General features: G+C 36.7%; 1 protein-coding gene across 1 annotated transcript in view; it reads right to left on the bottom strand.

Moving 5' to 3' along the window:
• Positions 1-25,248, bottom strand: part of KCNU1 (potassium calcium-activated channel subfamily U member 1) — a gene marked incomplete at both ends in the record, with an annotated part of 151,565 nt that overhangs the window by 106,525 nt on the left and 19,792 nt on the right. The window contains 11 exons of the mRNA XM_080797637.1: positions 1,647-1,716; positions 2,815-2,897; positions 3,962-4,067; positions 11,627-11,737; positions 13,391-13,482; positions 14,399-14,569; positions 19,575-19,650; positions 21,601-21,676; positions 22,664-22,775; positions 23,886-23,976; positions 25,082-25,143. Of these exons, the coding sequence (XP_080653763.1) occupies positions 1,647-1,716; positions 2,815-2,897; positions 3,962-4,067; positions 11,627-11,737; positions 13,391-13,482; positions 14,399-14,569; positions 19,575-19,650; positions 21,601-21,676; positions 22,664-22,775; positions 23,886-23,976; positions 25,082-25,143 (1,050 nt within the window). The remainder of the gene's footprint in view (positions 1-1,646; positions 1,717-2,814; positions 2,898-3,961; positions 4,068-11,626; positions 11,738-13,390; positions 13,483-14,398; positions 14,570-19,574; positions 19,651-21,600; positions 21,677-22,663; positions 22,776-23,885; positions 23,977-25,081; positions 25,144-25,248) is intronic.

Genomic DNA, 25,248 nt, shown 5'->3' with positions numbered 1-25,248 from the left:
GAATATTCAGGGTTGACAGTTTTTTTTCTTTCAGTACTTTGAATAGATTGGGTCACTTCCTTCTGGTCTGTGAAGTTTTTGCTTAAAAATCTGCTGGTAGTCTTACGGTGGTTCCCTTTTTTTTTTTTTTAAGATTTTATTTAGTTTTTTCACAGAGAGAGAGCATAAGCAGGGGGAGTGGCAGCCAAAGGGAGAGGGAGAAGCAGGCTCCCTGCAGAGCAGATAGCCCAAGACTCTCATTCCAGGACCCCAGGATTATGACCTGAGCCAAAGGCAGACACCTAACCAACTGAGCCACCCAGGCACCCCATTATGGTTCCCTTATACATTACAAGTTGTTTTTCTCTTGCTGACTTTAAGATTCTCTCCTTGTCTTTAACTTTTGATACTTTAATTATGAGTCTTGGTGTGGGTCTCTTTATTTCATCTTATTTGGAATTCTCCCTGCTTCCTGGATGTAGAGGTCTGTTTTTTTCCCCAGATTAGGGTAGTATTCAGTCACTATTTCTTCACATACATTTTCTGTCCCTCTTTTGTTTTCTCCTTCTGGGACTCCTATTATGCAATTGATATTGTCCCTTAAGCTATCTCTATTCATTTTACTCTTTTTTTCTTTTTCTACTCTGATTAGGTATGTTCCACTACCCTGTCTTCAAGTTTGCTGATTCTTCTGCTGCATCTAGTCTGCTGTTGAACCCCTCTACTGTATTTTTTGGTTCAGTTATTAAGTCCCTCAGCTCTATGACTTCTATTTTGTACTTTCTTATATATTCCATCTCTTTGTTAAAGTTATCACTTTCTTCATCCGTTCTTCACCCTAGCTCAGTGAGCATCTTTATGACAGTTTTGAACTCTCTGTTAGGTAAGTCATTCATCTCTGTTTCATTCAGGTCTTTTTCTGAGGTCTTATCTTATTCAGTAATTTGGAAATATTCCTCTCTTACTTCATTTTCCCTAAAATTTTTCATTAGATAAAACAGCCATCTCACCAGTTTTGAAGAAATGGCCTTGCATAGTTGAACCTTATTGTTCAATTCTGACAAACTTCTGGTTGTCTCTCAAACCTTTGTGATTGTCTAATCCTCCTAATTCTTTTTTAGGGGATGCCAGTAATTGAGGGTATGTCCAGAGCTGTCAGTGTTCCAAAGGAAAGGCTCTGAGCACCTACATTCAGGTGGTTTGGAAGTTCGACTCTCAGGTAGCAGCTGTTAAAGTATGAAGCTATACTTCTTTACAAATTTATATTTTTAAGTGATTAACAATCTTTTTTTTTAAAGGATTTATTTACTTATTTGAGAGAGAGAACATTAAGTGAGATCAGGAAGGGGCGAGGGAGAGAATTCTCAAGCAGACTCCCTTCTGAGCATGAACCCTGATGTGGAGCTCAATTCCAGGACCCTGAGCTCATGACCTGAGCTGAAACTAAGAGTTAGATGCTAGACCCACTGAGCCTCCCAGGTGCCCTTAAGTAATTTGCAATCTTAATGAGACTGCAGATTTCACCTGTAATTGGCAGAAAACATTTTGAGTGTAGACCTATAGGTCTATTAATTATAGAAGTTAATAAGTTCTATTACTTAGATGAAATAAGTCATTTAACTCCATAGACTAAAAGAGGAGGATAATAGACCAGAATGTTATCATACCTTGTTATGGGATTGAAGTATCTGTATGATGATTCTGGTATTAGGGCAATAGTTCTTGATAGAGAGAACCCTACAAAATGAACAAATACACTCATCAGTGATGCGCCATATCCAATGGCTTTGTGATATAATTAAATTCAGAATTAAATTGATGTGTGGATAAGCATAATAAAACATAAGATTCACTGTTATGCAGTTTTCTAAAAATGTTCTGTTTAAGAGCATTCACGGTAAAAAGTGCTATTGTTTTAGTGATTTAGCACATGAAATCTATGAAAAAGTCCGGTCTTGGTACTAGGAGACTGTGGTCTTCTATTCTTGAGGAGGAAATAGTTTCATGTATTTTAGCCTTCAAACTCAAACACATTAATTACAGGAAAAACAGAGATTGTATTTTTGTCTATAACATGAAGTAGCTCAGACTATCTTATTCAACTTTCTCATTATACATAGTAAGAAACTAAGGTCTATCTCATATGCACTGTATTATGCACAGCATATATTCTCGACCGTTTTTTGCTATTTGTAGAATCACCTTCAGCTATGTATGTTTATTATGCTCTGGGGACCAGGAGTTCTTCTGGGTTAGGCATAATGCCATTACCTTCACAATGAAGCTATTACTACAAGTCAAGTTCCTGCTCATAGATAGTTCATAGTTGAAGGTGATCAATACCAATTCTAGTCATCTTGAAGATAAACTTGCCAATAATCACAAACATATTATACCAAATGATACATAATATTTCAGCAGAACTACTGGCATAAAACCCAAGTAAGTAAAGTCTACTATCAGGGCTCACCAATCACAAATGGCATTTTTATTTTTGGTTGGTTAAAGATGTTATTTATAATGGTGTTATCTGAACAGTTATCAGTTATTTGTATGCTTGCTTTTTTAATTTAAAGAGTTAGAATCTGTATGAAACTTTAGGAAATACGCGAAGAAGCATAGAGATACTCAGAATACTCTATTTTTTACTTCCTTATTCCTACAACTTCACAGTCAAAAAAAAAAAAATGGCAGAAGAAACCTGGAATACGATGAACCTAGTGCTGTGACAGAGGATATCATCTCCTCTTTAGTCCACTGCACCAGGCTTTATTTTAAAAGACGTAGAAATAAGATCAGCACTGAAGCATATAAAGCAAAGTGCCAGCTTCTTACCTCATAATGTTTGAAGTGTCTTCAGCTTGCAAATCACTGCACAGAGGGTTGGCTATAATCAGGCATGCTTCCGCGGATTCCACCTATTTGTCAAGATTAAACCATGGCCATCTTGTTAATTACATGGGAAATGCTCTACTGCTCCCCCTGTGGGTTTTCCTAAGGTTTTATCATAAAGTTTCCCATAAGAAAGAGAACACTCTTGAGAAGGAGTTGTGATAAGGACGTCTTTACATCAGAATCAGAGTCTTATAGAAGCTGGAAGTGTGGGAAGTGCTGCAGCAGACAGATCTGTGCTTAGGGTCTCTAACAAAGATGCAAGAGAAAGTGCATACTTGTAGTTCTCCCATTGTCCAAAACCAAGTTTTTAAGCAACTTCCTGTACATTTATGTGACTTTCAGGAGAGCAAAGAATGGGGGAACTGGAAGAATGCTTGGCCCAAAGTAAGCATTTCATACTTGCGGATTCTGAATCTTAAGGGTTTAGAAAATTATTGAAGTGGCTCTTGTAATATCGACTTGTGGGAAAGAGAAAGCTTATTCTGAGACTGTCATTTTCTATTTCAGTTCTTTATGTTAACTCTATCGATCTCTGATTCTAAAAACTGCAGCCCTTGGTATGATTCTGTGAAACCTAAAACATGGGGGAAGCTGGCTTTGATCTTAATTGAAAGCTGTCTAGATGTCTGGACTTAGCTCATTATTTTTCTTCCCAGCCTTAATGGGATTTCTGCTATTTTCCTTCATGTTTCTCCTATGAGAAGGCATATCAGTGTGTTTAGAAAAAGCTGGGAAATCTGTCATCTGGTAACAATCTTACTTGGATGGAAAAATTAAAAACACTTTTGCTATCCATAACTTTTTCAGATTTCTTAGACTGATAAAATAAAATTGCATTAGATAAATAGAGAATTTAGTAAAATAAATAAATGTAAGTATAGGTAAACTGTGAGTTCTGCTTGGTATCCATGAAGGAGGATTTGGAGATCAATTATTACATTTCCTTTATGATCAGTTTTTAAAATTGAGGAAGTCTTATTTTCTTCCAATTAAAGCATCTAGAGTAATATTTTTGAAAGAGCAATGCATCTTATCATCTTAATTGCTGCAGCTTAGGGAAACTAGAAGAAAAAGAACTAGCTCTTACCGCAACCCGCCTCAGATCATCCCACTTTAGTGCAGATCCAGAAACAAAAGTTGTATAGGCCATGTTGCACTTAAATATAGTTTCTAATTCCAAGGAAGGAGGGACCCTGGGCAAAGAATGTAGTACCAAAGATGTAAAAAGATGCCTGAATTTGGTGTAGAGATTGTTATATTTATTTAGTGCCTTTAATAGAACTCTTAATCTCCTCTAGGATCCTCCCTTCCTTGTCCATACTAGTCTTATTCTAGGCATGGGCCTGAATCTCAGACCCATCAATCACCAAGATATGATAAAATACAAATCAGGTCGATGTCCAAAAATTTAAAAAAAGGAATTACTAATAAGGATGATAAAATAAAAATTTTTCAATTATTTGAAAAGACATGGTATTTTAAAACAATGATGAATTTAATGAAATAGCTTCTAAATATATAAAGAAAAAGTTGACAAAACTAGAGAGATAAATTGATGAATTATCACAGTAATGAGAGATTTCAAAACATTGCTCTCAATTGGTTGACAGAACAGAAAAAAAAATTATCAAATTTGATGTTTCTAAGTCCTTTTTTTTCCTTTTATTTAGGTAAAATTAAAATTGAGAGATATATAAAATGTATCATGTGATAATTTGATATGTGTATATATTATGAAAGGCTTCTTCCCATTAACTTAATTTATACATCAATCACTTCACATGATTATCTTTTTTTTCAGGAGAGCCTCAGAAGTTATTCATCTTAAAACTAGAAGTTTGTACCCTTTTACCAACCCTTGTCTATGTCCTCCCCCCACATCCTAGCTTTAGGCAATCACCTTTCTACTTTCTGCTTTTATGAGTTTGACTTTTTTTTTTTTAATCCCAGATATAAGTGATAGCACACAGTATTTGTTTCTTTGTCTGGCTTATTTCACTTATCATAATGCCCTCCAGGTTCATCCATGTTGTCATAAATAACAGGAATTCCTTTTTTAAGGCTAAATAATATTCCACTATATATGTATGTATACACACATGTATATGCATGTATTCATATGTGTATGTGTATGCATGTATGTACATACATGTATGTGCTGTGTGTGTCTATTTTTTAATATATTCATCCCTCAATTGACACTTAAGTTAGGTTGTTTCTATACCTTAGTATTGTGAATACTCTTCTAATTTTTTTTTTGAGAGCACACAAATATTTATCAAACTGATAAATTACTTGACCAATAGGGAAAGCCTCAACATAACACAAAAAATAGTTGTCATACATATTACGATCTCTGATCACAATACACTTTAAGTTAGAAGTTAATAACAAAAAAAATCTCCATTTCTTAAAAAAATAAGACTGCTAAAAGTGACATGGGCTAAGAAGCAATTATAATGGAAGTTATAAAATTCTTACAAATAAATCATGTTGCGAACACTTAACAGCTGAGCCTTTGGATACAACAAATGCAATGCTTTAGAAGTTGTTTATAGCTTTGGACATTACTTTCGGAATAAACCCACAGAAATAAGAAGGAAAGAGACAATAAAAATAGGAGTGCAAAGAATGAAATAGAAAATAAATTATGAAATAAAGAAGATCAATAAAACCAAAAGCTGGGCTTTGAAAAAAACAAACAATAAGAAACTAATACAATAGGCAAAGATGTAGTAAAATCAATGGGGAAAGAAAAAAGACAAAAATACAGGAAATTGAATTCATTACATCAAATGAAGAAGATAAAATACGTATAGGGAAAGTAAAGATAAATATAAGAATGAAAGAATATAACAGATAACCAAGTGTAACAGCTTTTGAGATTCAACAAAACATATTACTAAAAATATATCTTATCAGAACTCACTCTAGAGGAAACATAAAGCCCACACAGTCCTATGACTATTAAAGAAATTGAAGCCATATTTTAAAATCTCTCAAAACAAAACACACACAGACACGAAACAAAAATTTAAATCCACCAGTTCTAAATGGTCTTACGGTATCTTCTACCACACTTTCAAGCAACAAATTATCACATTTTTTTATACAATGTCTTTCAAAAACATTAAAAAGAGGGAATAGTCTCTAACTAATACTACAAAGCCAAACTAACCATAACTCCAAAACTACTAATGTAATTTACCACATTAACAAATTAAAAGTAAAAATACAGAGTCATCTCAGATGCAGGGATTTTTTTTTTAATCTTTAAAGATTTTATTTATTTATTTGACAGAGAGATCACAAGTAGGCAGAGAGGCAGACAGAGAGAGAGGGGGAAGCAGGCTCCCTGCTGAGCAGAGAACCTGATGCAGGGCTCGATCCCAGGACCCTGAGATCATGACCAGAGGTGAAAGCAGAGGCTTAATCCACTGAGCCACCCAGGTGCCCACATGCAGGAATATTTTTAAAATAAAAAGGATGTCCTTAATGACAAAATATTAGAAGAGTTTTCTTTGAAATGAGAAAGAAAAGATATAATTGCCACTTTTTTTGCTGTTATATTTGATGTCTTATCAAGTACAGTAAGAAAATAAAATAAATAGTACACAGGATTAGAAAGGAGGAAATAATTGTCTTTATTTGAAACTATTATTTACATTGAAACCCCTAACACACTATAAAAAAAATATTTAAGTAATGGAGAAATTTAGCAATATGGATAGATAGAAGGTTAATATACAAAAGTCAATACTGTGTTTTATACCAAAAGCAAACAACTAGAAAAATTAACTAACAAGACAGTATTTCTAATAATATTAGAAAATATCAACTACTTAGAAATATAAATAAACATAAAATAAATATCACAATATTACTCTTTTATGCTATATATTCTCTAAGCCTAGTTATCTGGCTCTTCTGGAAGTCTTGAGAGCTGTCTAATATCTATTTATACATTTCTTTCTGCTAAATTTAACCATAAGTAGTTTTTGTTATATGCCACTAAGTATCCTGATACACAGGAATATAAATCAGTATTTTAGTTTTATGACAATTTCTATCATAACATCTTGGAATTTATTTTTTTAAGTAACAGGAAACCAAAGAAAGAAAAGCAACAGTTTCTCTATCAGTTACCTATATTCACTTAAAATTTTTCAAGATCTTCATGGCTAGAAATAACAAATTGTTATTTCTTGAAATTCTTTGGTTTGATTTGGCTCAGTTGGATGATTTTTCTGCTCAATGTAGTTTTGCTGGAGTCACTCCTATGCCTGCATTTAGCTGAGAGTGTTAGTGGGTTAGAACATCCAAGATAACATCACCTATATATCTATAGCCTCAACTGGGCTAGCTAGAGGAGTTGGCACCTGGATGGACCTCCTCTCCATCAGAGTAAGTGAACTTCTTCTATAGTGCTTCAAAGCTCCCAGAGACTGGAAGCAGAAACTGTCAGGCCTCTTAAAGGCTGAGTCCATAACTGGCCCAATCACTCATGTATATTTTATTGGTTAAAATGAATCAAAAGGTTGTCTAATTTCAACAGAAGGGAGAACAGACTACTTTTGTTGGAGGAGTAGACTATGTGTCAACAATTGGGAGGAATCGTGGTAGCCATCTTCTAAAAACAATCTACCGCAAGGATTCACATCCCTCCCCTATACAAAATATTCTCACTTTCTCTACCCAAAGTTTCATCTCTTTAAAGCCTCAGTTTAAAGTCCTGGATCTTGTCATCTACATCAAGTCTAGATGTGGATAGGGCTCCTCTGGTACATCTCTTCCTCATCTGATGACCCATGACCTAGATAGACAAGTCATCTCCAGCTCAACACCCAGAACACCATGACCAGACAGGAAAACTGCAGCAGACATTCCCAACCCAAAGACACTGGGATGGTAATGGACGGCACACAGAAATCACTGGTCCACTGAAACTGTGAAATCTATCTGAGCACATATTATTATGCCCCCTGACTCCGAGGGCAGAGCATGTTTTTGATTAGGGCCCAGTTCTTCTCTCATGAGCCAGTCCATTGTTTTTCTCAGTTCTTATTTCTGCCCTCTGACCCTATGAGTCATCTTCTGTTTTCCAAATAAATGGCCCATGTTTGTTCCTGAGTAGGTTTCTCAGCCTAATTCCTACCTATGCTCGGTTGGGAGCCAAGAGGCATTTGCTTCCATTGTGAAGTCTCTCTGTCCCTTTTACTCCAAGCTGACAGTTAAAATTTTCTTTAAAGCACTGATGACTTTCTATAAATGTTATTCAGGTTCCTGCCCCCAAACTCAGATCCTTAAGATTCCTTTGGAGATAGATCTCTACTTTGAGAAAGTCAGAATTCTGGGAAGAATGTCCTTCAGCTTCTTAGAAGCCCTTTGCCTGCCTAAGAGGACCATCTACAAGTCACCACCTTACATTTTTCTGAGGTCTTAACAAAGGATCTTACAGCTGAGCTGCATCCTTGATTAGATCCCACCTTTTGACTTGAGGTCATATTTTATAGCACCCTGGATTTGACCCCCCCACCCCGAGGTCATTTACCGCTGGCAATTTTTGGCCAGCTTGAGAGACTATTCTGAGCCTTCTGTATTTTGTGTAAGTTCTGTTTGAAGACTAAAGAGTTACTTTTCACCTCCATTTTCTTACCATATCTCATCATAAATGATTATACTTAGAGCAAATGGCACCTAACATTCTTTCAGGAAATTTTCTCAGTCATCTTCACAGTCTTACTTAGTATATTTCCTATCTATCATGTTATTTGGGGTGACATTGTTACCAAAATTGTGCTGTTCTTTCTGTACCCAATGGCAGTTTTTCTCACTGTTTTTCTAGCCTCTAGTAACAGTCTCCAGGCAACCTATCTAGCCTCTGCCTACCACCCATTCCAAGGAGAAAGCCACATTTTGGCTTTTGTTATGATAGCAGCCCACTTCCAGGACCACATTTTATGTCAATTATCTCTCCACAAAATAAACCATTCTAGAACTTACTGATCTAAAACAACAATAGTATATTATTTCTCAAGATTTTGTGGGTTGGCTGGTCTCAGCAAGGTAATTCTTCTGTTCCATACTGTGTTGACTGTGGCCATTCACTAGGGTACATTCATCACAGAGTTTGACTGAGAGCTGGAATGTCCAAAATAATTTTACCTGCACTACTATTGTCCCACTTACGTGACTAGAGCAAGCTGAGGGTTGGCTGGGCCTTCTCCCCACCAAAGCAAGCTACTCTGACTCTTTACATGATAATATAGGTTTCCAAGACAGTGAAATTTGAAACTACCAATCCTATTAAAGTTTAGGCCTGAAACCAGCAAAGTGTCACCTCTGTTGCATGTGGCATTCAATTTATCAAATCAAGTCATAGGGCAGGCCAGATTCAAAGTGAAGTAGAAGAGACTGCACCTCTTATCTGGAGGAGCACTATGAATATACAGTAAGGGAAGGAAATGTTAATAGTTGTGTTAGAAAAAAATCTACCAAAATTGCAGATCATGATCATTGTTTTAAAGGAAATATAATGGAGCAGTGAGAAAGAAGGATTAGAAGACACTAATTCAGATGGCTTGAATTGGGGGTGGGGAGACTCTCTGAGTGCTGAAGCATAGGAATAAACTGATCATATACAGTAGAAGAAGAGTTTCTGAGAAAAAAGCACAAATAAAGTGGCCTTCCTAGGAACTAAGGAGACACAAAATATTAAATTTGAATAAGGTTGTAACAGTGGAGATGAAGAGGTAGAAACAGAATTAATATTTATTAAGGAGACAAAATTGATGATTTTGATGAAAGTGTACACAGGGTTTAAGGGAAAGGAGTGGCAAACACAATGTTTCATTTTCTGTTTTAAGGAACTGCACTGATAACATCCCATTTACTGAGAAAGAAAAATGTTGTTTTCTTTCCTTCCTTTATATATATGTATAATACATATTTCCTTCCTATACACACACACACACACAAACGGAGTGCACACACACACACACACACACACACATATGAGAGGGACATAAGATCATGAGTTTAGTTTTGAAAATGTTTGATCTGAGGGGCCTTTGAAAAACTGGGATGGAAATATCCAGTAAGCAATTACTTTGTGAATACAGAGCCACAGAGAATGTCTGGCAGAGGGTATAAATTCTGATGACAATAGAGTCGTCAGAAATTATAGGTAATTGGTAAAATTCTAGATGAATTTTATATCATTTAAAAAATTTCATTCATTCTCTTGACAAGTACCTGTAATAACCTATATTAGTCCATGAAAATGCAGCAGCAAATACACCTAATGATATCCTTTTTGTCTCAACTGGATTATAATTATTAGCCCCTTATCAAAAATTTAGCACTTTTTAATTATTTTTTAATATAAGGATTCAAGTAATATGCCAATTACTAAGAAGACAGGAAAGCAATGATAGCGAAACAAAACTGTTGGCTGTCCATCAATAGCACCATGCTGGAGTTTACAATGCTTACTTGTTATCTCATATATGAGAGCCCGAAGTGATAGTAGACAGTGGACTCGACATGCCTTAATCTAAAAAGTACAAAGTGTTAACTATAAAATGTGTGAAGCTGAAGTGATCCCGTATACAATGCTGTGTAAGAGCAAAATGTCATTTTGAATACATCTGACTTATTTAGCGAAGTGTGGATGACTGATGAGCCTTCTGGACAAAATGGAGAAGCTAGTTCAGTACACTTTACACAAAATCAATTCCAGAGAGCTTAAATATAAAATAGCTCAGTATGAAAACATAAAAATGCCAGAAGAATATTTGCTTAATTCTAGAATAGAGAGACCAAAAAATGCCAGAAAAGCCAGATCCCAAAATGAAAGAGTCGATGGATTATAGTGCATGTAAATCCAATGCTCTGTATTAAAATAAAAGCACATGTGCATGCACGCATGCATGCACACACACACACACACACAAAGGCAAAGAGAAAAATATTTACAACACATGACACAAAAAGGCTAATATCAAAATACATTAAGACTGCTTAGAAGTCAGTGAAGCAACAAACGATCTTCCTCATAGAGAAGGAGATAGAAATGAAAAGACAAGTTCCTTTATCCATCAAAAAATGAAAAGGAAATGGTCAAAACATACAAAGCCTGTTCAGTTTCACTAGGAAACAAAATTGTAGGAAGGGAAAGCAAAAAGGAAACCATCGAAACATAAAAATTATTCAATCTCACTATGAATCAAATTGTAAAATAAAACGAGAAAACCATTTTGCCTACTTAAAAATCTTTTTGTATTAAGTATGCATTTTCCAGTGTTTCACAAAATAGTTGACCTGCACTCTACTTGTGGAAATGTAAGCTTCATAGAATAAAAACATCACCAAAAATAGTCCTCTCTGCATCGGTTTGAACTGACACTTCCAATTCTGAGAACTAGCAGAATAATAATTGTAAAGTGCAGCAGACTTGTGTACAAAATGGTGGTCATATGTAATAATAATAAATATGGAATACTTTCCTAAATGAAAGGAAATCTTTCAAACAATGTTAGGACATAACACAGAAAAATGCCAGGCAAGATATATTTTAAAATATCCTCTGAGATTAACTCTGATTTTAAGATTGCCTTTTCTTTTCTTTTTCCTTATTATTCTTTCTTAATTTTTCTTCAAATATTGCAAGGGTCATTTTTTTCCCATTAAAAAAATGCACACATATTTCAAGGATTAATTTAGAGTTCATGAACCATACGGATACACTTACTCTCCCAGAAAAACAATCTCGATGTTGATTTCTCCTGCCTTATGGCGGAGAAAATTCCTCAGGAAGGCAGTCACACTGTCAACTGTAATGTTTCCACAGACCACGATGAACCTAGGGAGCAAGACTATGTGAGATGGATCATCTGAGGAAGAGAAGTATCTTGCTGTCAAGATTTAGAGATGGACAACTTGCTTAAACTTAGTTTTAAATCAATCTGGTATTTGAATTACCCAGATTTTAAAAACAGGAACACTGAAGATTTCATCTCCAATAAGGAGAAGAAACCTCAGATTGCTGTATTCCCAACTCATCCCACATTGGGTATGAATCCAAACATTTGAATTACACATAGCTTTTCAGGAACACAATAATAACTATCATAATTGCTATGTTATTCATAGTTATTATAACTTATAATGGACTGGTGCATGTGTTATTTCACTTGATTTTTCTTTCCATTTGATTCCTGATTAGCTGATTTAGTCTTTTTTCAAAGGAACAAGAGAGGCTCAGCATGGTTCACTGATTTTCTCACAAACAGTATGGTAGAGGTGGCAGTTCATTCTAGGTCATTGTGGTTTCTCTTCCACATCAAAAATTAGCTAGTCCCTACAAAAAAGTGAGTCCAATGGAGAGACATCTAGGACAGGTGCAAAAATCTACGTATGTAACTTTTACAGTGAGAAATAGCTGTCCCTTTCCTTGGGTTTCATGCATTTAAAGAAGCTATTTTTCCCTCTATTACTTGTTTAAGGAAGCCAAAAGTGTACATTTGGCCTAACTTAACCTTAAATTTTCCAGACCTTTTGGGCTACTTTCGCATGTGTTCTGCATCCCTTTCCTGCAATAAATTGGATTAGACTTTGGCTTATCTAGTTCATTTCACTGTTCTCAATATTTGTTTTTCACTCATTTCATCATCATCATCATCATCATCACCATCATCATTATCATCATCATTACTAGTTTTTACTTTCCCCTCCAGACTCCTAGGTCAATCTTGGTTTTCGTCCAATTGTGCTGAGACCACTCCAAGAGAGTTTCTCTTCACTGTACCTGTTTCCTCTATAGCAGATGGAGACTAAATAAAAAAGGAAGTCCTTCAAATCTCCAATCTATTCTCTCCTTCTTAGATGTGAAAACCATAATGAAAACTGAAGTAACACATCACAGAGAAATAGGTTACAAAAACAACTCCAGCTCTGTTTCCCTTCTGGAACAGGTGGCTGTGACACGGACAAAACAGTTGATCTACGAAGTGTTGTGGAAACTGTAGAAATTGTTCTTCCCCCTAGCAAAGCTCTGCCTGTGAACGAGCCCCCATATGGCAGAGGGGAATAGGGGCCAAGAAAATAGAATTGAAGTCATTATTTTAAATGTGAACTGCGGCTTTAATTTGAACCATTATGTGAGGTTAGCCATAAGTTGACCATATGATCAAAATGAATAGGACAATTAGTAATAGACATAAGAGAAGAGTTAGTGATAGGGGAATGTAGAAATGTTGCTATAATCAATACTTGACAGGAAATGACAACATTATCTGTCTTTTTAGTTGATTTACTATGGGCTAAGCATCTATACAGCAGTGATTATCAAATAGCAAATTTCTTCTTCTGGTACCAGAAGAAGCACCAACCTCTTGGCTAAATGAAGGGCCTTGCCAAGATATTCACCTAGGCCAGGCAATAGGTGTTCAGAAAGGGATATGTGACTAGCAGGATTTCTCAAACTGTAGAAATTATACTTGAAAGCTATACTTACTTCTTCCCTTTGACTACTTCATAGGCACTGGTGTACTTCCTCTTGTTAGCAAAAAGTTCCACCATTTCAGGGACATAATTCGCAAATAGGACCTAAAATGACCAGCAAATAAAATCTTAGGTGTCTTTATTTCTAAGGGTAGTCCAAACTTCTGAGATTATAAAGGAGAAAGAAGGTACCTAAAACTTTCTCTTATTTAGGAGGGGTATGACTATGAACTGTTTTTAAAAGGCAGATTAAGGCGATTTTTCTTCCTTACTTCAACCTTTGAATTTGTTTAAATAGAATAAAGTGCTTTGCAGCACTCGAAATGATGAAAGCAAAGACAAGCAATAAGGCAACTTCCTGCCTGCCTAGTCACATCTACCTGCCTTTCTGACTCTTTGAGTTGGTACTTCTTGAGGCCTTAGAAAAAAAATAAAGCATGTGGGACAGAAAGGGATTCAGGAAAAATGAATGAAATGTGGGATATAGCAATATGGACAGAGGAATATCAGCAAGGTGGAGAGGAGAATTCTGTTAATGGTTTTTAAGGGATTGAAATTAAAGTCACTTAAAGAAAAGGAAGTTTTCTTTGTCTAAGACACACTCCTGAACCAAGTACAGATATTCACATATCTGAAATAGAATGCTAGTTCAGAGAGAGCTTACTCATTTGGTATGGAAAGAACAGAATTTTCTTCAAATCAAATCTCAAATGCCCTTCTTCCTCTTTGGAAGAAAGACTTTAGTCTGATGGCCAAAGATTAAGGAATATAAGGTTGCTCAATTCAGTGTAGACTTTCCAGTCTGCTCTCCTTCATCTGCCATCCTCATCTTTGTCCATCAAGCAATTATGTCATGCACTCCAGGGGGTGCAGTTTGGAAAATATGGGCTCTACATATCTTACCATTTCATCTGACACCTACTCTGAATAATGTAACATTCACTCTCAAACCTTTATTGTTTTATTTCTCACCATTAACTACACGCTTTTGGTTAGTAAAGATATTAAAAATATTCTTCACCAAACTCCCCAGAGTGAAAAACATGATGAAGGTCCGTCCTAGGGATGTCTTGGCTACCACATCTCCAAAGCCAACAGTTGACGTTGTTGCCATGACCAGGTAAATAGACTCAAAGTATGATATATTCTGTGAATTTCTACCTTTGAGCCATGGATCACCAGAATTTTCCACCTGTGCAAAGAGAGGAGATTCAGGAAAGGTCTCTGAATGGAATCCAAGGGAAAGTTTATAAAGAACAGGCAAAACAGTTAATTCAATCCAAATGAAGTATTAGGTGATTCCCAGGTTGCACTGAAGGGTTTGCAAAGTGTGGGTCGTGATTGTGAAGCCTTGTGTTACTTCATTGTGATGACTGCTGAACCCTGTGGTGACATGGAGCTTGAGCCCACATTCGGAGTGCTCCACCAGAGGACTGGCAGGCCACATCTTTCTCTTCCCTTGGTCAAATCATCAAATCTGAGAGTCATGAGACTCCAAAGCTCTCAGATTGACAATTATTATTTATTCTCATTTTCTACAAGCTCAGGATTATCATTAAAAAAGAAGCACTTATAAAAAGGAAGAAGCCCTTACATGAGCACTTCATTTCAATGAGCTTAAGCACATGAAGGCTAGTGTCTAAGGAAAGGCAAACAAACAAGTTTTCCAGGTCATTCCCCACCTCCAAAAAAAAAAAAAAATCTTTTCAGTGATTAAAAAAAAAAAACTCTGAAGAATATTTCCTCTGATTTCTCCCTAAGTCTTCACATTTTAAGAAAACTAAATTTATTAGATTATCTTTCTTATATTAAATAAAATGAGTTACTTAGGCAATGGCACTATACTTCATATGTATAGTATATACATAAAGTTATAAATATGATATATACCATACATAACAAACAATAATTACATAACGTATACAACTTTCTTTTTTCCATTTTTAGACTTCTTTTCCCAAATAGCTTACCTATTTCCCATGTTTTCCATTTCTATTTTGCACAAAAATGATAAAATGTTAGAGATGCTTGGTGAAAGCAGGTTTTTTGTTTCAGTGTTAAGAACTGAAACAGAAATCAGAAATAACCCTTTTTTTCAGGTATTTGATCACTTTTTAAAAGTGACCTTTTCTGGGCACCTGGGTGGCCAGTTGGTGAAGCATCTGCCTTAGGCTCGGGTCATGATCCATGTGTCCTAAGATTGAATCCCACATCGGGCTCCCTGCTTCGCAGAGAGCCTGCTTCTCCCTCTTCCTCTGACCCCTTGAGCTCTCTCTAGTGCTCTCTCTAATAAACTCTTTTAAAAAAAAATAAAGGTGACTTTTTTCTTAAGTTTTTTTTTTTTAATTTTATTTATTTATGTGAGAGAGAGATCAAGCTGGAATGGGGAAGGGGCAGAGGGAGAGGGAGTGGGAAGGCCAATTCGGGGCTTGATCCCAGGACCCTGAGATCATGACCTGAGCTGAAGTGAGACGCTTACCTGACTTAGCCATGCAGGTACCCCTAAAAGTGACCTTTTCTTAAATTTGATGAGTAGGTTAAGCATATAGACGCCTATAATATCCTACTCCAAAATAAGGAAGGGATCGTACATCTATATTTAACTCTCATGGCTGGCAGTGGATTTTGTTGCAAAGTCTACTAATCTGCTTCCACTAACTTCCTGAGTCTTCACTGTTTTCTGAGACTAGTATATTATAAGAAAACCAGTTTAAACCACACAGATTAAGTCATATATATGTATTTAAATCATATATACATATATATATATATATATATATATATATATATATCTCCATCCCCCCAGGATTTAAAGAGTTGCTTGAGATAGTTTCAAGCTAAAACTCCATAGTGTCTTTTATAGCATCATCTTGGGACAGGGGTTCAATCCTATCCTGACACCTTTTATATAAATGAAAACTAAATTTATTTCAACCTGGAAATCTCCTTCACAAGTTAAATCACTCTTTAAGGTTTAGCTCACCCTCTTTGGGAGTATTTAGTGATTCGTCCTCCTCCCCTCTTTCCTTCCCAGCCTCTCTGTCAGATTTGGCAGCCTCCCGCTGGCCTACTTGTCCACTCTGTTCTTCCTTCTAACCTTGGGAGCATAGATCCATCAGTCTCAGATGGGAAATAAGCTAAGTTAAGGTAAAGGATTATGGACCAATGTCAAGATATGGAATTATTTTCTATTTTTAACTCCATCTTTCAAAACAAATGCTATGTTTTAAAACTTCATGTTGTTCAACTTTGGAAAAGAGATTCTGTAGAGGAGGACACAAGGATGCTCTTCCATCTCCTCTTACCTCCTCACCATGTGCACGAGTTATGTTATCTTTATATTGTACAAGTGTGTATAGTCTGCAGCCATAATTCCCTCAGTTATATCTTAGCCTACTTCTAACTCATTCACTAATCACCAACACTACTTTATACCATGTTTTCCTCTTTCTTGAGTTCCTGGTTTTGATTCATCTCCTATGTGGCTGGATTTTCCCATCAAAATATATTTTTATTTTATTTTATTTTAATTTTTTTCAGTGTTCCAAAATTCATTGTTTATGCACCACCCCCAGTGCTCCATGCAATCTGTGCCCTCCATAATACCCACCACCAGACTCACCCAACCCCCCACTCCCCTCCCCTCCAAAATCCTCAGTTTGTTTCTCAGAGTCCGCAGTCTCTCATGGTATACCTTTAAAAGGGACTCATGGGTGCTATTTTTCTCTTGAGTGTTTAAAACGATAGGATAGACTATATGTTCACACAACTTTGCAGACCCAACTCTAACACCTTTGGTATTGATTGACATTGATAAGAAATCTGAGGCTGGTTTTCATATCTTCCCCTTATATAGACTTCACTTTCTTCTGCTTGGATTCTCCCCTTATCCTTAAAGGTCAGTAAACTACTCCAGAATATGGTTGGATTATGTAATTCAGGGTCATTTTTTCTGGGATACAGTATACCCTCTAGCCCACAGATTCAAGAATTTATTTTAAAGCATTTTTCTGGTGCCCTGTGCCGTGTCCTTTTCCTCAGGAACACTAATTTTATAGTTTGCTCAATCAACATTGTTTGGAGTACCTTTGTTCTTTTCCACATCAGTGTTTTCATTGTAAAACTGTCTACCATGTTCCTATGCATGTTTCTGTCATATTGATTACATTTTGGTTCCCTCTAATGTAATTTTCAGCTCTGATAATACTTCGTCCTTTTTCCCTGATATTATTCAGCCCATTTTTCCAACTCCTGCTACTGATTAATAATCCTTTATTTCAAACCTTATGTATTTTGTTTGAATTTTTATTTTTAGTTTTCAAAGCCTTTTATTTGTATTTTTTTCTCAAATATGGATGCGTTTTGTTTCTTAACTTTTCTTTTGTTTCCTTGGACAAATTATCTCGTAATTGTTATTCTTCTAAAAGTTACATTAAAGAACTGTCATCATACTGATGTCTGTCTGTTCTCCACCATACCTCCTTGCTATTTTTGGCAGAATTTAAGCATGTGCATCATCCTGATTACTTTCGGGTTAATACTCACCTTTTAATGATATCAAGTTTTAGCTGAAGGCCAGTAAGTACATGTGAAGATGGTGAGCTATGACAATTATAGCTTTCATTATGGTATGTCATTTCAAATATCCTCCCCCAAGAAAATCTGCCATTTTCTTTGCTCTGGGATCTAGCTCTTCTAGGTTTTCAACAGATGTTGGTGTTACTTATAGTGAATTCCCTTACATCACAAGCCATCTGGTTGCTTCTCCATCTTCCTCTGCATGCATCCTTTTCTGGAGGTCTCCTCACCTAGGACACTAGATGCCCAACAAATGCCCAAAAAGGGCACGTGTTCACATGTTTAGAAAGGACAAGCAAGAGACTTTGATTCAAGTGAGCCTGGTAGAAACTGTCCAACCCAAGAGCTCATGCTATTAACAGGGAGGAGCTAATCTTCAACTAGGACTGTTGGTGATCATGGTAGAGTGGGTTGCCAGAACTTTGTATTTCCCCAAAGAATCCAGAAATCTGAACTTTTATGTGAGCTCACCAATAAAAGTGAGAAAGCAATTTAAAAAAAAAAGAAAAAGAACAGAAAACACAAACTAATTAGGTGAAATAAAATATGTTGATAGGTCACACTCAGCCTAAGAGTCCTTCATTGGAACTGCTACTGAAGATGAAAACGTCCTGTTTCCATGGCTTCTCCTGTACCATTCTCTTGCCTACCATCCTGCGATGAACAATGGGTCTTGAGGAGGACACTGATGATTGCTGCTCCCATGGTGGGCCCATGCATCCAGGTGCAATCCTCTAGGTCCAGAATCTGCTTGGATGGCTGTGATATTCTCTCAGTGCAATTTCTCTCCTGCTTGAGGACTGAGGAGGGATATGGCTGGTTTCAGATTTCTGAAAGGTTCATGTCATGGTTTGCATTGGGTGTTTGACGTTTTGCTTGACAGCTCAAGATGGTAACTTCAATTTCTTTTATTGTTAATGTTTTAATTAATTTTGAAAGAAGGACTCAAAGGGGAAAGATGCTTGCTGTATTTATTTTTTGTTTTGTTTTGTTTTTCTCAAAGACCTCTGCTTTTAGGATCCTACTTCAATTTTTGCATTTTAAATGACTGTTCCTCAACTGTCCTCAAGCAATAAAGTCCAGGAGTTTGTTCCTTATGGTTGAAATCTATTTATTACAATGTCGATTATGTGAGATAAGAATGAGCCTTTCCTACAGGCAAAGGAGGCAGCTATATATGCAGATTGATTTCAGGAGAACTAAGAAAGCCCCAAAGCTCCCCTTTGCAACTCACCAATCCCTCTCTCACAACTCTCCACCTTCATTAGTGTGAAAATCTCTTGCCTTCATTTCTTTGACTTTTTATTCTTTTGTAAAATGCTGAGACCTCTATGAAGATATAGCAATACGATTCACCTATTGCTTACTCTTTTGAAGGGTAAGCTTGTTAGATCCTTTCCTGAGAGCAAGTTTTGAAAGTTGAAAGAAGGAACACAGATACCTTGAGTACAAGCAACATGTATTTGTGAAAAATATGGGTGTGTAGAAGACCCACAAAGGGAAAGTAAAATGATAAACCTTATACAACAATACAGGAGTTCAGAATGTTTGCCTGCATTTTTAAAAGAAAAGATATTCATGCTGACCAGCAAGATTAGAGAGTTTGATGAGATGCTTACCAAGTGAATGAATCCTGCAGCAGTGAACCAGGTACTAAGGACTATTGATAACAGTTTGGAAAACTTCACTGCATTGCTAGAGGAAGAAACAAAAAACTGTTAGTCTCTGACTGGTTCCAGGAAAACAATACCCTGTCCTCTAAATTCTAGTTACTCTTTTTTTTTTTTTTAATTTTTTATTTATTTGGCAGACAGAGATCACAAGTAGACAGAGAGGCAGGCAGAGAGAGAGGAGGAAGCAGGCTCCCTGCTGAACAGAGAGCCTGACGCGGGGCTCGGTCCCAGGACCCTGGGATCATGACCTGAGCCGAAGGCAGAGGCTTTAACCCTCTGAGCCACCCAGGCACCCCCCCTTTTTTTTTAAGCATATGATGTATTATTTGCCCCAGGGGTACATTTCTGTGAATCATCAGCCTTACACATTTCACAGCACTCACCATAGCACATACCCTCCCCAATGTCCATAACCCAGCCACCCTATCCCTCCTCCCTACCTCCCAGCAACCCTCAGTTTGTTTTCTGAGATTAAGAGACTCTTATGCTTTGTCTCCCTCCCTGGTCCCATTTTGTTTCTTTTTTCCCATCCCTTCACCCCACAAACCCCCACCCTGCCTCTCAAATTCCTCATATCAGAGAGATCATATGATATTTGTCTTTCTCTGATTGACTTATTTCTCTTGGCATAATACCCTCTATTTTCATCCACATCATTGCAAATGGCAGGATTTGTTCTTTTGATGGCTGCATAGTATTCCATTGTGTATATACACCACATCTTCTTTATCCATTCATCTGTTGATGGAGATCTAGGTTCTTTCCATAGTTTGGTTATTGTGGACACTGCTGCTATAAACATTCAGGTGCACATGTCCCTTTGGATCACCACATTTGTATCTTTAGGGTAAATACCCAGTAGTGTGTAAAATCTGGCTACTCTTCTGTGCCAGAAGCAATGGTATACTTACCTGGGAGCATTATTAGAAATGCAAAATCCGAGACTCCACCCCTGATTATAGATCTGCATCCTCTGCTTGATTCATATACACATTAGGGGTCTGAGATGCCCATCTCTGAACATAGCCAGTCACACACTCTGTTCAAAAACTTTACACATTGCTATGACATTCACTAGCCTGATATTATATTACTTTTAAAAATATATGTTTATCATCATAAAATGCATTTGATACATTTCTACATTGTCTAAAGTAACAGTACAAAGCACAGTATCCTAGGAATCCAGAGAATGGGTTTATAAAATGGAATTTTGAGTCAATCACAGAAATGTCTTATATTGCTTATATTGCTAAGCTCACACCAGGATCTTTGAGTGAAAGTGATCAGACACGCTCCTATTTACTGAAATCTCTATGGTTTTCAGGTAGGGCCACCTGTTACACAAGAACAGCCTAGTCCCGACTGCATGAACACTTAGCAGTGAAATCCACCTGGCCTATAAAATTTGATGCTTCTAGGGAGAACATAGAGGCATGAAGATTTTCAATAGGTAACATTAAACCAAACTGCTTAAAACTTTAGAAGTATTGCTGTTCAAGGTACTTTTTTTTTTTTTTTTTAGATAATTAGGTGGTTCTATTTTTGTAAGCAATTTCACGGCTGCTACTGGGTACCTCATGCTCAGAGAAATTGGTCTTACATTCCTAGACAGAAGAGAAGTGAGTCATGATAGCAAGTAGATAGAACCAAAGCCTGTGAATTACTATTATTTTAAAACTCTTCTGAGGGGAGAGGCAGAATTAAAGTGTAAATGGACTTACACATTGTAGCTCTGCAAAACAAAAGAAAAAAAGAAAAAACAAACTCTCAAGTGATGGCAAACTTCTCAGCCACCATATGATATTAATACAATGGGAATGAGTGAGTAGATAGTATCTTGGGAGCTAAGGGATTTCATGGGATTTGCACTGAAATTCTGATGGGAAATGAGTTGAAGGTTCAGTTTACATTTTAATTTCCTAATCCAAACCAGCAAGTAAGCAGGATTTAAGGCAGGGCTAGCATTTACCTGGTTCTGATGGCTCGGAGAATTTGCAGGATTTGAGGGAGTTCCAGCAGTCGCAAAGCTCTTAAGAACCGTAAACCTACAAAGCAATCAAAAGGAGAAATCTGCCGAAAGGAGAGGGTCACTTCAGGGAGAACTCTGTGTTATAACACAATTGGGACTATTTATACTCTTCTTCTCCTAGAGACACTCAAATACAGTGTAAGACACCACAGGTTTAGAAGCATGAACTCTACCTCAAATTTTGGCCCTGACACTAAACAGCTGGTATAATCTAAAGCAGTTCCCTTAACTTTCCTAGTTCCTCATCTGCAAAATGGGAATTATAAGTACCCACCTCATAGGGCTGTTGAGCTAATAATATAAATCCTGCGGAAGCATGGCTCACATATCATAAACACAGCTCAACATCTAACTCTATTGAACTCCTCTTTAGAACAGACAGTCCATGATTCATAAACCACTTAAACTCCTCACTATAGAATCTCTATGATCTGCTTCTCACTTTTCACATGATGTTTTATTTTACATAATTTGAGAGCTGAGATGGCAAAGAATATTTGACAGGTAATAGATAATAGTACAAATTCCACAAAATCTGATAAAAGCCATCTAATTCTCACGTGCTGTCCCTACATCCACATTGAAGACAAAATAATTAGGTAAATGTCTAACATATCACAGCCTATCCGGATAGGAGGATTTAGAGTTTTTAAAGACCCAGGGAGGCTTTTCATGTCTTCCAGTCCCTGTGGGATTACAGCATCATAAACGTGCTGCAGGAGGATGGGATGTCTGGGCCTCACCTCTTGGGTTGTGGACGAGCCAGTCAGTAAACAGTAAACAATAAACAAATACTGTCACTTATTCTGCATCAGGTACACCACCAGGCACTGAGGTTAAAAAAAATAAGTGCTGAAAATATATTACAAAACCATCTAATCATGATGAGAAAAATTTTAAATAGCATTTAGGCTTTAAAGAAAAATGAAGGATCCTTATGAGTGAATGTAGAAGATTTTTTTTTTTTTTGAGAGATTAATCCTGATTCCCACAACATACTTACCTAGCCAGTTACTCTTCAAATAATAAGAAATAAAGGTTGGTGGAACAGTAAAGATGTCCACAATTGAATTCATCTCCAACCAGAACTTGATCTTGTCATCAGCTGCCACAAACTATGAAATAGAAACAAAAGACTCCAAATTCTGTTACCCTCAAGAATTTTAAAATGAACCTAAGAGTGCCTTCATTCAGTTACATTTCACTCACCCACTGAAGCTTTGATCTCATTCTGTTATAAGCAGACATATACATACACAGACACACACACACTTAGATAGCTATACAGATGAATATGTTAGTATAGATAAATACATATATATTCATATAGATGTAAGGACAGTACCTTTAGTGGATGTTCAATAAATGAACATGAATCCATTTTACTCACCAGATCTTAACTCTCACACTTCAGAATAAACACTTTGACCTTCTTGCTGCTCCTAGAACTTTCTGATTTCTATAATTGCACGGATAAAGCCTCCTATTTGTGAGCAATGAAGATTTAGGATGGCCTTCAATGGTAAAAGTGCAACTATCTAGAAGCTTGACTGGCCAAACTCTGTGTCTGAGCTTCCCTATTTAGAATAAGAAGGTAAGCATTTCCAGAGGGACATTACTGTAAAAAGATTTTGATGGTCAGTGTGGTCAGAGTTTTGAAGGAAGGTCATAAACACACACACACACACACACACACACTCAGAGTCTCCCATAAACATGGGATGGATAAAAACAATGAAATCTAGTTCTAGGATGGATCCTCAATAAATGCCTGCAGAATGAGAGAACTATTTAATAAATGTATAACAAAAATTGAAACAAAGATATGAAAGTATTTTATATAGTTATATGGCACATATGCCATCAGTGGCATCAGTGGAACCAATGACGTCTTCAGAGGCTATTACTCACGTTTGCCAGCTTGTGGTTATTAGTAAAGCTTTCTCAGTGGTAGGTGGGAAGCCAATAAGGAGGACAGTGTGACAGGGTGGTGATATTTAAAAAGGAATCATTTTCATTTGCATTGGGATTTTTGGCCTAGATACAATTACAAGTGCAAGAGAGAGTTTTCATGCCTCTTTATACATTGGACAATTTAGGGCACAGACCCTCTAGTTTTAGAGCCTGAAAACATAGGCAGATTGTACAACTAAGGCACATACAGACCTCTTTGGGTTGCACCTGTTGTATTCATCTGTTTATTCCCACTTTCCATAGATACTTACTCTCAACCCAAAATAGAAACTAAAGAACACATTGAAAGTCAAATCAATAGGGATAGTTTTGTCTTCATATGAAGAACAGCTTCCAACAGGGCTGGAAAAGAAAGAAGAGCAATGTATAAAGATGTACATTTTAAAAGTTCTGACTATACAAGACCAAATGAAGAGAAAGTGTAGTCAATGTTCTATTTATTCACCATGAATGGTTAATCCAAGACACTTAAATTCACATCATAAGGAAATTACTTTTCTCTTGGGAAGAGAGGTATGCACAAACAAAACCACAGACTGTACACAGAGCTGAAAATAACAGGACAATTACCTGCTCTTCCTTTCATAGAGCTTACTAGTTCTATTTCTGCTTTATCAATGAGGATTCCGGGGTATAAAGATTATGCGGCTCTTCTTAGTTTAGCAAAACCATCTATACAGCCAGGACATTCTGGCTTCTATACCTTTCTGGTACAGAGCTACTCTATGTCAAATGGATTGATCTGAACCCAAATTTAGGGACAATTTCCTAAAATCAGTAGGGAGTCCACAAAACAAATGCTGCTGGTTTCCCTAGGCTTTCTAAAATTGCCCTACTTCAGTGGCCCTGTAATCCTAATTTTACTTTAGCTGGAAATCAAATGTAATTCCCAGTTGATCAGTGTGGAGTTCATATTAGATTGGGTTGTGTCCAAGAAACCATTCTAACTTGGGCATAGAGAGGAGATTGGCATTAGAAAAGAGCAGACAATAACATGCACCTTTACCCCAGGTTAGGTGTAGCATTTGCCTTTCTCAAAACCATCCAAAGTTGTTTGAAGCCTATGAGAAACCCTGAAACAACTGTAGAACTTCTGTTTCAACACATAGGGACTCCAAAGGCATAGAACACCCTCCTAAATGGAGACCAAGGGTCCAAGGATGGAGACCACAGCTGGAGGCTTCCAGTCTCAGAGATTCTAGAACAGACCTGTGTCCAGTACCCCAGCCCCTAGCAATGCATGGTCATAGGATACAGGGGAAACTTGCGTATTTTTTTGTGGAATTGGGTGTAATGCTTCTTGGTGGCAGGGAACACTTACTGCTTTTTATGAGTTTGTGTGTGTGTATATCTAAAAGCATGGTAAGCATTATTCCTGACAGAAAATTCCAGATTAGCTGGCAACCTACTGACATAGCAGACAAGGGTAACTGGGGATTTTACTCACTCAGAAGAGTTGATGAAATAGATTATAAGAGACCCAATGCTTAGTACAAATACAAGGATCACCTGCAAAGAAAAAGAAAAGAAGGACCGATGTACAAATAATTTTCTTGATATAGAGATGAATAAACAAACCAAAAAAATTGTATTTTCTCTTTTAACCTTACCCAT

This window comes from Martes martes (genome assembly GCF_963455335.1).
Source record: "Martes martes genome assembly, chromosome: 2".
Classification (NCBI taxonomy): Eukaryota; Metazoa; Chordata; class Mammalia; order Carnivora; family Mustelidae; genus Martes; species Martes martes.
Note: the sequence above shows the minus strand (reverse complement) of the source record. Positions and strands in the feature narration are given on the sequence as shown.